The sequence below is a fragment of the Chionomys nivalis genome, chromosome X (genome assembly GCF_950005125.1).
Source record: "Chionomys nivalis chromosome X, mChiNiv1.1, whole genome shotgun sequence".
Classification (NCBI taxonomy): domain Eukaryota; kingdom Metazoa; phylum Chordata; class Mammalia; order Rodentia; family Cricetidae; genus Chionomys; species Chionomys nivalis.
The window spans coordinates 125,027,358-125,040,976 of NC_080112.1; the positions used below are offsets into that span (position 1 = coordinate 125,027,358).

The 13,619-nt window shown below is 42.6% G+C and overlaps 1 protein-coding gene across 2 annotated transcripts in view; it reads left to right on the top strand.

Moving 5' to 3' along the window:
- The first annotated feature begins 9,568 nt into the window (after nt 1-9,568).
- Clcn4 (chloride voltage-gated channel 4) overlaps nt 9,569-13,619 on the top strand; it is a 70,846-nt gene continuing 66,795 nt past the window's right edge. For both annotated transcript variants that reach the window (XM_057759121.1, XM_057759122.1), the window contains exons 1-2: nt 9,569-9,843; nt 11,056-11,242. In XM_057759121.1, coding sequence (XP_057615104.1) covers nt 11,229-11,242 — 14 coding nt within the window. In that variant the 5' untranslated portion in view covers nt 9,569-9,843; nt 11,056-11,228. The remainder of the gene's footprint in view (nt 9,844-11,055; nt 11,243-13,619) is intronic.

The window sequence follows — 13,619 nt, forward strand, 5'->3', positions numbered from 1 at the left end:
CTGTCACAGTGGGTGGGTGCATCCCTCGTGGTCCTGATTTTTTGCTCTTGTTCTCCCTCCTTCTGCTCCTCATTTGGACCTTAAGAGCTCAGACCGTTGCTCCAAATTGAGACTCTGTCTCTACCTTGATCCATCGCCAGATGAAGGTTCTAAGGTGATATGCAAGATATTCATCAGTATAGGATAGGGTCATTTCAGGTTCCCTCTCCTTAGTTGCCCAAGGTACCAGCTGGGGACATATTCCTGGACACCTGCGAACCCCTCTAGAGTCAAGTCTCTTGCCAACCCTAAGATGGCTCCCTTAGATAGGATATATACTTCGCTGCTCCCGTATCCATCCTTCCTATATCCCAACCATCCCAATCCCCCGAGCTCCTCCCATCCTCCCCTTCTCATATTTCTCATCCCATTTCCCCTTTGCCCCATGCCACCTCACCCGCAAGTTCCCAGTTTTTGCCCTGCAATCTTGTCTACTTCCCCCTCTCCATGCGGATGACTATATGATTTTCTTTGGGTTCACTTTCTTATTTAACTTCTATAGGATCACACATTATATGCTTAATGTCTTTTACTTATGGCTAGAAACCGATTATGAGTGAGTACATCCCATGTTCCTCTTTTTGGGTCTGGGATACCTCACTCAGGATAGTGTTTTCTATTTCCATCCATTTGCACGCAAAATTCGAGAAGTCATTGTTTTTTACTGCTGAGTAGTACTCTAATATGTATATATTCCACACTTTCTTCATCCATTCCTCCATTGAAGGGCATCTAGGTTGTTTCCAGGTTTTGGCTATTACAAACAATGCTGCTATGAACATAGTTGAACAGATACTTTTGTCATTTGATGTGGCATCTCTTGGGTATATTCCCAATAGTGGTATTACTGGATCTTGGGGTAGGTTGATCCCAAATTTCCTGAGAAATCGCCACACTGATTTCCAAAGTGGTTGCACAAGTTTGCATTCCCACCAGCAATGAATGAGTGTGCCTCTTTCTCCACAACCTCTCCAGCAAAGGCTATCATTGGTGTTTTTGATTTTAGCCATTCTGACAGGTGTAAGATGGTATCTCAAAGTTGTTTTAATTTGCATTTCCCTTATCGCTAAGGAGGTTGAGCATGACCTTAGGTGTCTTTTGGCCATTTGAATTTCTTCTGTTGAGAATTCTCTGTTCAGATCAGTGCCCCATTTTTTTATTGGGTTCATTAGCATTTTAAAGTTTAGTTTCTTGAGTTCTTTATATATTTTGGTGATCAGACCTTTGTCTGTTGCAGGGTTGGTGAAGATCTTCTCCCAGTCAGTGGGTTGCCTTTTTGTCTTAGTGACAGTGTCCTTTGCTTTACAGAAGCTACTCAGTTTCAGGAGGTCCCATTTATTCAATGTTGCCCTTAATGTCTGTGCTGCTGGGGATAAACGTAGGAAGTGATCTCCTGTACCCATATGTTGTAGAGTACTTCCAACTTTTTCTTCTATCAGGTTCAGTGTGTTCAGACTAATATTGAGGTCTTTAATCCATTTGGACTTGAGTTTTGTGCATGGTGATAGATATGGATCTATTTTCATTCTTCTACACGTTGACAACCAGTTCTGCCAGCACCATTTGTTGAAGATGCTCTCTTTTTTCCATTGAATACTTTTAGCTCCTTTATCAAAAATTAGGTGTTCATAAGTTTGTGGGTTAAAATCAGGGTCTTCTACTCGGTTCCATTGATCGACTTCTCTGTTTTTATGCCAATACCAAGCTGTTTTCAATACTGAGGCTCTGTAATAGAGTTTGAGGTCAGGGATGGTAATGCCTCCAGACGATCCTTTATTATATAAGATTGTTTTGGCTATCCTGGGTTTTTTGTTTCTCCATATAAAGTTGATTATTGTCCTCTCAAGATCTGTGAAGAATTTTGATGGGATTTTAATGGGGATTGCATTGAATCTATAAATTGCCCTTGGTAGAATTGCCATTTTTACTATGTTGATCCTCCCTATCCAAGAGCAAGGGAGATCCTTCCATTTTCTGGTATCCTCCTCAATTTCTTTCTTCATTGACTTAAAGTTCTTGTCAAATAGATCCTTTACTTCCTTGGTTAGGGTTACCCCAAGATATTTTATGCTATTTGTGGCTATCGTGAAGGGTGATGCTTCTCTGATTTCCATCTCTGCTTCCTTATCCTTTGTGTATAGGAGGGCAACTGATTTTTTGGAATTGATCTTGTATCCTGCAACGCTACTAAAGGTGTTTATCAGCTGAAGGAGTTCTTTGCTGGAGTTTTTGGGGTCGCTTATGTACACTATCATATCGTCTGCAAATAATGAAAGTTTAACTTCTTCCTTTCCGATTTGAATCCCTTTGATCCCCTTATGTTGTCTTATTGCTATTGCTAGAATTTCAAGCACTATATTAAAGAGGTATGGAGAGAGTGGACAACCTTGTCGTGTTCCTGATTTTAGTGGAATAGCTTTGAGTTTCTCTCCATTTAATTTGATGTTAGCTGACGGCTTGCTATAAATAGCTTTTATTATATTTAGGAACGACCCTTGTATTCCTAATCTCTCTAAGACCTTTATCATAAAGGGATGTTGAATTTTGTCAAATGCTTTTTCCGCATCTAATGAAATGATCATATGGTTTTTTTCTTTCAGATTATTTATATGATGGATTACATTGATAGATTTTCGTATGTTGAACCAGCCCTGCATCTCTGGGATGAAGCCTACTTGATCATAATGGATAATTTTTCTAATGTGTTCTTGGATTCGGTTTGCCAGTATTTTATTGAGTATTTTTGCGTCGATGTTCATGAGTGAGATTGGCCTGTAGTTCTCTTTCTTGGTTGTGTCTTTGTGTGGTTTTGGTATCAGAGTAACTTCAGCTTCATAAAAGGAATTTGGCAATGACTTCTCTGTTTCAATATTGTGAAATACATTAAGGAGTATAGGTATTAGGTCTTCTTGGAAGTTCTGGTAGAATTCTGCATTAAAGCCGTCTGGACCTGGGCTTTTTTTGGTGGGAAGGTTTTTTATAACAACTTCTAATTCTTCGCGACTAACGGGTCTATTTAGATTGTTCACCTGGTCCTGGTTTAACTTTGGTATATGGTACTTATCTAAAAAAGTGTCCATTTCTTTTACATTTTCCAATTTTGTGGCATACAGGTTTTTGTAGTAAGATCTAATGATTCTCTGAATTTCGTCTGTGTCTGTGGTTATGTCTCCCTTTTCGTTTCTGATTTTGTTAATTTGCGTATTCTCTCTCCGCCGTTTGATTAGTTTGGATAGGGGTTTATCAATCTTATTGATTTTCTCCAAGAACCAGCTTTTTGTTTCATTGATTCTTTGGATTGTTTTCTGTGTTTCTATTTTGTTGATTTCAGCCCTCAATTTGATTATTTCCAGTCTTCTACTTCTCCTAGGTGAGTCTGCTTCTTTTCTTTCTAAAGCTTTAAGGTGGGCTATTAGGTCTCCAATGTGTGCTTTCTCCGTTTTCTTTATGTGGGCACTTAATGCTATGAACTTTCCTCTTAGCACTGCTTTCATAGTGTCCCATAGGTTTGAGTATGATGAGTCTTCGTTTTCATTGAATTCAAGAAAGACTTTAATTTCTTTCTTTATTTCTTCCTTGATCCAGGTGTGGTTCAGTAGTTGACTGTCCAATTTCCATGAGTTCATAGGCTTTCTGGGGATAGCATTGTTGTTGAATTCTAACTTTAATCCATGGTGATCTGATAAGACACAGGTGGTTACCGATTTTTTTTTGTAACTGTGTAAGTTTGCTTTGTTACCGAGTATGTGGTCTATTTTCGAGAAGGTTCCATGAGCTGCAGAGAAGAAGGTATATTCTTTCTTATTTGAGTGGAATGTTCTATAGATGTCTGTTAAGTCCATTTGATTCATTACCTCCCTTAATCCTCTTATTTCTCTGTTAGGTTTCTGTCTGATTGACCTGTCCATTGGTGAGAGAGGAGTGTTGAAATCTCCTACTATTAGTGTGTGTGGTTTGATGACTGCCTTGAGTTTTAGTAACGTTTCTTTTACATAAGTGGGTGCTTTTATATTAGGGGCATAGATATTCAGGATTGAGACTTCATCCTGGTGAATTGTTCCTGTTATGAGTAAAAAATGTCCATCTCCATCTCTTTTGATTGATTTTAGTTTGAAGTCAACTTTCTTAGAAATTAGTATGGCCACACCTGCTTGTTTCTTAGGTCCGTTTGCTTGATAAACCTTTTCCCAGCCCTTTACTCTGAGTAGATGTCTGTCTTTGTGGTTGAGGTGTGTTTCTTGTAAGCAGCAGAATGTTGGATCCTGTTTTCGTATCCAATCTCTTAGCCTGTGCCTCTTTATAGGTGAGTTGAGTCCATTGCTATTAAGTGATATTAATGACCAGTGGTTGTTAACTCCAGTCATTTTTCCTTTCTTTCCTTCTTTCCTTTGGTAGTAGAGTTTGTGTGTTTCCCTTCTTCAAATTGTGCTGGTGAAGGGTCATTAGATGTCTGAGTTATTGTGGGCATTGTTGGACTCCTTGGTTTGTGATTTTCCTTCAATTACTTTCTGAAGGGCTGGATTTGTGGCTACGTATTGTTTAAATTTGTTTTTATCCTGGAAAATTTTGTTTTCTCCATTTATAGTGAACGAAAGCTTGGCTGGGTATAGAAGTCTGGGCTTGCATCCATGGTCTCGTAGTTTCTGCAGTATATCTATCCAGGACCTTCTGGCTTTCATGGTTTCCATAGAGAAATCAGGTGTAAGTCTGATAGGTTTACCTTTATAGGTAACTTGACCTTTTTCCTTTGCAGCTCTTAATATTCTTTCTTTATTCTGTATGTTTTGTGTTTTGATTATTATATGACGAGGAGATGTTTTTTTTTGATCCAGTCGATTTGGTGTTCTGTATGCTTCTTGGACCTTCAAAGGAATATCTTTCTTAAGGTTGGGAAAGTTTTCTTCTATAATTTTATTAAATATATTTTCTGGACCATTGAGCTGTAGATCTTCTCCTTCTTCTATCCCTATTATTCTTAGGTTTGGTCTTTTTATTGTGTCCCAGATTTCCTGAATGTTTTGTGATGAGAATTTGTTGGTTATGCTGTTTTCTTTGATGAGAGTGTTTATTTTCTCTATGGTATCTTCAGTGTCTGAGATTCTTTCTTCTATCTCTTGTAATCTGTTGGTGGTACTTGTCTCTGTAGTTCCTGTTCGTTTATTCAAATTTTCCATCTCCATCCTTCCCTCGGTTTGTGTTTTCTTTATTACTTCCACTTCATTCTTCAAGTCTTGAACCGTTTCCCTTACCTGTTTGATTACTTTTTCTTGTTTCTCTTGGTTTTCTTGGGTATCTTTGAGAGATTTATTCATTTCCTCTACCTTTTTGTTTGTAATCTCTAATTGGTTGTGGCAGTTTTTCACCTCCTGTTTAAGGTCCTCTATTATTTTCATAAAATTCACTTTTGAGTCGAATTCTTCTAATTCTTCTGGATTAGGGTGTACACTTCTCATTTCGGGATTCCTGGATCCTGGTGATGTCACGTTGCCTTTCAAGTTGTTGGGGGAATTCTTGCATTGGCGCCTGCCCATCTTTTCCTTCAAATGGAGCCAGGAGAGGCCTGATGTCTTGGACCAGTCTTTGCTGTGACTAACTCTCTAGGTGTATCTCCTCAGTGTAGGGGCAGGAACCGTTCCCTTCCAGGTGAACTCCTCAACACCAAAACATGGATGCGTGGTATTCCAATGACCCGCGTAAAGAAGGCCGAATGCAAGGGGTCGGGCGGGGTCAAGTAGAACACAGGCGACACTGCAGTACAAGCTGGAGGTGCCTGCGCTCCCTTTCGGGGGTTGCTGAGGCCTGCCCGCTAGGCAGGCACTCACTGCTCTGGTTGGGTATCCTTAGTGTAGGGGCGTTTGTGCTCTCTACCGGGACCGTCCGCCCCAGGATAGTACACACTCACCCGTCCCGATGAAACTTCTGGCACCTACACAGGAACTCCTGGATGCCCCAATGAGCCAGGGACTAAGGGAAGTAGGGCGCAGGCAGAGCAGGTCCAGGAGATCACAGCAGAGACTGCAGCCCCAGCAGCAGGGGCCCGCTTTCCCTGGCGGGGACCTTGAGGCCTGCCCTCTAGTCAGGCACTCACTGGTCTGGGCTGGTAGCCTTAGTGAAAGGGCAGGAAACTGTTCCACAGCTAAGGACCTTGCAGACAAGGCAGGCTTGGGGGTGGGGGTGGGGGCGGGTGTGTAGGAGAGAAAGCCTTGCAGCAGGAGCTGGGGGAGGGGCGTTTGTGCTCTCTACCGGGACCGTCTGCCCCAGGATAGCACACACTCACCCGTCCCGATGAAACTTCTCGGCACCTACACAGGAACTCCTGGATGCCCCAATGAGCCAGGGACAAAGGGAAGTAGGGCGCAGGCAGAGCAGGTCCAGGAGATCACAGCAGAGACTGCAGCCCCAGCAGCGGGGGCCCGCTTTCCCTGGCGGGGACCTTGAGGCCTGCCCTCTAGTCAGGCCCTCACTACTCTGGGTTGGTAGCCTCAGTGAAAGGGCAGGAAACTGTTCCACAGTAAAGGACCTTGCAGACAAGGCAGGCTTGGGGGTGGGGGTGGGGGGCGGGTGTGTAGGAAAGAAAGCCTTGCAGCAGGAGCTGGGGGGGGGGCGTTTGTGCTCTCTACCGGGACAGTGCGCCCCAGGATAGCACACACTCACCCATCCAGATGGGACTTCTCAGCACCTATGCAGGGATTCCTGGTGGCCCCAATGAGCCAGGGACCAAGGGAAATAGGGGGCAGGGAGAGCAGGTCCAGGAGATCACAAGCAGAGACTGCAACCCCAGCAGCAGGGGCCTGCTTCCCCTGGCGGGGACCTTGAGGCCTGCCCTCTAGTCAGGCACTCACTGGTCTGGGCTGGTAGCCTTAGTGAAAGGGCCACAGCAAGCATTCTTAACCTTTGAGCCATCTTACTATTTGTGCAAAATTTGAGTTAGTGTAACTTGGTAAGACCTAGACGTAGTGCTGAATGTTGGACTTTCTTTGGCAGGTGGATCCAGTTCTTGCTCTCCAAGAGTTATAGGACTGATGTGAGCAAGTGATTTGAGTCTAATGTGGTGCAAACCATGTCAGGGTCTCGGGAGCTGTGGGTTCACAGAGGAAATGAGGGGATGGTCATGGCAGGGATATCATGTAGAGAGAAGTAGGGACCATGAGTCCATGTTTGACTACACAGAGTTCCAGGTTAGAGAGCAAGAGACAATGTCAAGGCTGTCTTTTGTCTTTTCTGCAGGACAAGGACATAGCATTCTCCCTGTGCTATTGCTGATAATACCTGAGAGCACACATCAAAGGCACCCTGAAAAGAAATGTGCTCAGTGTACTGAATATTTGACACATGTATGTAAGACTGCTTGGACCAGATGGTGGTGGCATATACCTTTAATCCCAGCATTCAGGAGTCAGAGACAGAAGGGTCTCTGTGAGTTAGAGGTCAGCCTGGCCTACAAAGCAAGTTCTAGGACAGGCTCCAAAGCTACAGAGAAACTCTACCTCGAAACAAACAAACAAAAAAGAGTGCTTGGGAAATGTATGATTAAAACATATTTAACGCACCCCAAAACTCTTGAGACTTTTACACCAGCCTCTGAGAGACAGACACTGGGTTCTATGCACCAGAAATCTAAGCACCATTTATTGTGGCTCTCTCAGAGATGGTGTATATTTAGACAGGCAGTTATTCTTTCCTCATGCTCTAGTGTTGACATGTCAGTGCTTCATTATAGACCAGAGGCTCCAGCACATTCTCAAGGGAAAAATGCCTCAAAATGGCAGGGACATCTAATCACACTTTATAAGCTATTCTAACCCAGAGGCCCTTAGCCTTATTGATATTTAAGAGACTACATTAGTTACTGTCATAAGCAGTGGTTCTGCACACTGTGGCCTCTTCTCTTGTCTCTCTGAGCTCCGCCCACTGGATGCCAGGAATACACTAGTCCCTACAGTGCCTCAGTAGGCAGCTGAAAATATCCCTAGGGGATAAAGGGCAACATTATTCCCACTAAGAACCAGTGTTCTCATTGTGCAAGGTGGCTCACAACACTCAAGAGGCAACCTTAGCTACAGAGTGAGATTGTGTCTCAAAACAAAACAAAATAAAGCATGGCAAACTGAACAACAATCACAGTGTTATTATGAGTCTTGTGTATTGTTTCTGGAAATACAGCAGATAATGAAGAGCGGGAAAGTGTACAAGATTCCATGTCACGAAATTCCAAATATGTGAAGAGAACATTGGGATCTAGAAATCAGATCCTAATTGTGCTTCCATGGCTACTGAAGAAAAGTTTTGAGCCCATCAACTCTTTCTCTTTCACTCTCCTCCTCCCCTCTTCTTTCTCTCCAGTGCAAAATGAGAAGCATGGTTAGAGTGCCTGACACATAAAACTTCAGAGTAGGACTGAGATTGTTTCCTTCAAGCTTTGTGTGTAGCACTGGAGATTCTTCAAATAAGAACCATGCATCAAAAATTAGCTCCAGCCGGGCGGTGGTGGCGCACGCCTTTAATCCCAGCACTTGGGAGGCAGAGGCAGGCGGATCTCTGTGAGTTCGAGACCAGCCTGGTCTACAAGAGCTAGTTCCAGGGCAGGCTCCAAAACCACAGAGAAACCCTGTCTCGAAAAACCAAAAATAAATAAATAAATAAATAAAAAATAAAAATTAGCTCCAAGTGTGTATTCTGCATCCTTCTCTTGCTATAAAGCTGTCGCTGTGGAGAAATGAGATTGCATAGCAAAGAAGGAAAAGAAGGAGAAGAAAGAGGAGGAGGAGAAGAAAACTAAAACACTCTTAATCCTATTTGCCAGTGAATTGCCACATTTTGATAATTTGGTGAATTAGTCTTAATTACTTTCCATGTTCATATATAAAAGTTTGTATGTAACTAGCTGCAAGTATATTACATCCACATGCAACAGATAAATCACTTGCTGCATAATGTTTTGGAGCCTCATTGTGTTCCATTTAACCTGGTACAAATGTCCTTTTCTCCCTAAGTATCTAAAATCATAGTACTTTTTATTCCGTTTTTTAAAAATTTTGAGCTTAGAAGATATTACAACAGTTATTTCATTCTGTTGGAAATCCACAGTCTCATTTTAGGTCTGTTTTTGTTGTTGTTGTTGTGGTGGTGGTGGTGGTGGTGGTGTGTGTGTGCCTGTAAGAGACAGACGGAATGTGTGTGTGTGTGAGAGAGAGAGAGACAGAAAGTGTGTATGTGTGTGTAACAGACAGAAAGTGTGTATGTATGGGGAATGTGTGTGTGTCTCTGTATGTTTGCTTTCAGTTGAGCAATCACCTGGAAAAAGAGAAGGTGAAACTAACTTGTTTAAAAAAAAATATGTCCCCAGATGAGGAAGGTTTACTCATTTCAGCCAAGCAGAACACAAAGGAAGGCTGTGAGCAGCAGGGTGAGTTACATGCACTGCAGTTCTCTATCCCTGCCCCCACCCCGGGAAATGGCGAGCAGAGAGCACCAGTCACCGGAGGTGGGGCTTCCTGTATTGCAGAAATAGGTTCTCCCTAGACACCTTTCCACCAAGGTTAGAAAGGCCGTCCACATTACAAAGTACCTTCCAGAGCCAGGGGTGGCCAGGAGGGCAGGACTAGGCTGAGTGGCTGAGCCGAACACGTGATACTGCCAGACTGCCAACTGAGCCCTCTGTGAGCCTGAGGCTGAAATCGACATTTGCCTCTGGCAGGGAAATGAACTTGTCAGTTTCCGTGTGCTTCAGACCCTCAACCCAAAGGAGTCAGAGATTGCAGTAGCTATTTGACTTTGTGTATCAAGAACCTCACAACTATAAAGGTAAGTTCTTTGTCACTCTGAGAAACAAACCTGAGAGCAGTGACCTAGAAATCCACACCACCGCTGTCAATTTAAAAACATACGATCTTGAAAATAGTAGAGGGCTGATAGAGGCAAGGGCTGTATTTAATCTAAATTAGAGTTTGACCCTGTGAGCAGAAATGTGGCTAATCTCGAGGCAATGGTGGTAAAGGGGACAGGGTTAAATACAGAAGGGGAAAAAAGCTGGTGGAATAAGTGGCCAGCCAACTTAACTCATGCCTGCTTGTTAAGCAATCTATTTAACGAGGCTTTCAGGAGAGTGATCAAAAGGAATGTTATAATTGTGATTTACACTTAAAATAATCCCTGTGAAATTGCAATAGGTATGAAAAGAGCGTCTGTCACTACCCTTTCACAACGTTTATGTGGTTTGGCAAACAAGGAAGATTTTATACATGAACTGCTTTAAGTTCTGAATGTACTAGTTCCAATTTATGAACTGATCAGAGAATATTCTAAAGCCTTCAAGGAAAGATTGTTTTACTGGGAATGCAAAAAATGTTGACAATGTACATTATAAGAGTAAAGTGACTTGCTTTTTCAGAATGTCCGAAAAATCAGACAACTTGAAATAATGAGTTGTTTTCAACAAATTTGTGCTCAAGAGATGAAATGTCTTAGCCAGGAGTTAAGAAAAAATAAACATAAATACAATTGTGTTCTCTCAGTGTTTTATTTTAATTAAGCGAAGATTACAGAAAGTAGTATTAATGTGTGATGCCACTGTTTTTTCCCCTTAGCAAATGAGACTAATGTAATGCAGCTAGTGAGAATAATTCAAAGTATCAGCCATCGGTCCAGTTTGAAGAATATTCCATCAGGAACTGCCTGAGCGTAATATTTGACTATATAGTTTGGAACACCAAACTTCAAATGCTGTGTGTTCATTCATGGTCTATTTCAGGTTTCATTTTGATTTTTACAAAACATATTTCTCTATTGCATCTGATAAAACAGAACACCAGATTGTGTTCCTTTCCACAACAATCTCCTTATTGCTAGCTTTTTTTGAAATCCTATTATATGTTTGGAACCTGTAATAATGTCAATTCTTCCTGTGTACTGTTTCCCCTAACTTTCCCAACAAGACCAAGCAATAGACATGCATCAAGACAAACACCCTGAAAGGAGGTCATATTAACTGTTACCTGCCTCTTTTGGAACATGCAGGGTCTTCCCACCCACCCTCGGACCCCCTCCTGTCTTGCTGGCAGCCGCAGGACTCCAAAGACATCACGTGGCAGCGTGGAGCCCGCCTCCTGATGACGTCACAGCACTCGCAGCAGACGTGCTGAAGAAAGGATGCTCTAGGATGCTGTCCAGGTGGACGGCCACGCTGCAAGATGCGGCACTGCAGGTAAGGGGTGCATGGTGCCCGAATACCTTTTCTGGCGCTCCCAACGGTGCAGACGCTTCAGGAAAATCCTGGGTGGGTGGTCTGCTGCCTTGGAAGCTCCCCCTAAAACCGAAAGTGGGGCCTTTGCCTGCTGTCCACAGCTGCTTCCTCCTGCTCCTTTTGCTGTTGCAAGCATCAGATGGGGAGTGGCCTGGTGCAGGTGCAAGCGTGAGTTGGGTTTTGGCGTGTTCACTTGCAGAAAGTGGGCAGGGGCCAGACAGAAAGATAAGAGCCTCTTGCAAGGAAGGGAAGAAAGATTTTAACTGACAACAACACATGCTTTCTAAGGACAGAGACCAAGAGCAAAAGCTGCTTTGAAAAGATAACCATAAACCATTTTCCTTCTGTCATCGTGCTGGCTCAATAAAGATATCTTTATTAATTCTTCTCTCAGAGGTTGCCTCTCAGCAGTGAGCCTAATTTTATTCAAAGCAAAAACTTGATAGGGAATGGCAACTTCTTAGCTGCAATATCAAGGCCAGATGTGCAGTCAGAATTGTTTAGCATTATTTTGCAAGGTTCCAGCATTTAAACCTATTTTTTTCCAGGCAGGTGTTTTCAGTAGATTTAAAAATAACAGCATTCAATAAAATACAATAAAATACGGTTTGCAGAGATAATGGGCCGCTGTAAAACATGGCTATATCTCTAAGAACAAAATGGTACTTAGCGAATGCTGGAGGTTGGAGATAACCCAGACCTTCAGAATTTCCAGCATTCTTCTTAATTGCTTAGCTGCATAATTAGCTCACTGAAGGAAGGGGCTTGATGACTCAGCGGCAGATGGAGGGGTCAGGTGACTTCAGTCCCAGCATGACAGCCTGTGTGTGCATGTGGGGGGTGGGGATTCTAATGCCCTCTTTCTCAACAACCCTGTTTATATTCCTTTCTTCTGGTCTGTGACCAGGACGTGTGTGGGCACCCTAGGGAGGCGAATTAACATTCTCTTTGAAAACCTGATGTCTCTAGAAGGGAGGCATCAGTCACCTGCACTGGAACTTACCCTCTGAAGAATTCTATCCAGTAGCAACTTTGGTGAAACAGTGCTATTCAAATTGATAATTAAAGATGGCATTTGTTCAGACTTTGGGATATCCTGATAGGTTGTGTGTCATTCGTTCAGTGATGTATTTATTGTGATTTTCCTCCTTTGGTTTGCGTTGGCTACAAACATTAAGATTAGCTAGTATTATAGCTCAGTTAGGTCATATGCTTCCTATTTGAGAGACCCTGGATTCCATGTCTAACAGCAAAAACAAAGCACCTTCAGATCCCACCCTTTCTTCTTCCAAACCAACTCTTGACAAAGCAAAGCAGGTGTTGGAGGAAGGTGGAACAGACACTTGGATCTATTTCTGGTTTTGCAGCTGTATAACCTTGAAATAGTCACCATTATCCTTTTAGGCCTCAGCTTCCTCATTCTGAAAGAAACAAAGTTATCTGGTGTATGGTTTCTTAACTTTAGTTTAGGATGGCTATGAGGGGCATCTGATTCATTGTAGGATGTTTAGCCTAGTCTGTGGCCTCCAGCTACAGATGCCAGTATGAAGCTCTTCCTTCCTTCTGTGACAAGCCAGAATGTCACCAGACATTGCCACCTGCTTAAGGATTCCACTGACCCTGGTTAGGAGTTACTGATTTAGGTGACAGCTTTATTCTTTTTTCCAGCATGGTATTGGGAGTAGAATCTAGGTTTGTTTATTGTATTTTAGGTAAGCACACTACCACTGAGCCATAGCCTCAGTCCATAGATGCCCTTTAGATGTTTTTCCAGCTCTTACATTCCAGAGTTTGTTTTCTTATGGTTTGTTCAATGTGGAGCCCTTGATTTGAAATCGTCATATTGGGTATTCATAAGTTATAAATGTGAGGGCTTTCTCTATTGGAGGTTATCATTCACAGTTTCTGAGGGAAGAGGAGAGCGATGCTTGCTTAGCATTTGTAATCAGGGGCTGGCCTGACACACACACACAAAAATAAAATAAAAATAAATAAAAGCAAATTAGAATGACGATTCTAATATCCACAAGGCTGTTCATCATCAATTGATGATGAACCTAATAAATGAGACCAAAGAACCTAATAAAATTTGTGGCCCTTGATTGGATTCCAGCCTGAACAAACATAACAGTAGACATCTGGGGGGCACTTGAAGAGTTGTGTGTCTAGCTATCAAATGATCCAAGGGGACTAGTGCTGATTTGGTAAAATGAATCTGAGACTTACCCTGCTGGGTACAATCTTGCATAATCCTCTCCCTTGGCAGTTGGGCCACACCTAGTGACTCACATAGCACTTCTGAACCTAGGCTCTGAAGAACTGAAATGTCAGTTTGGGG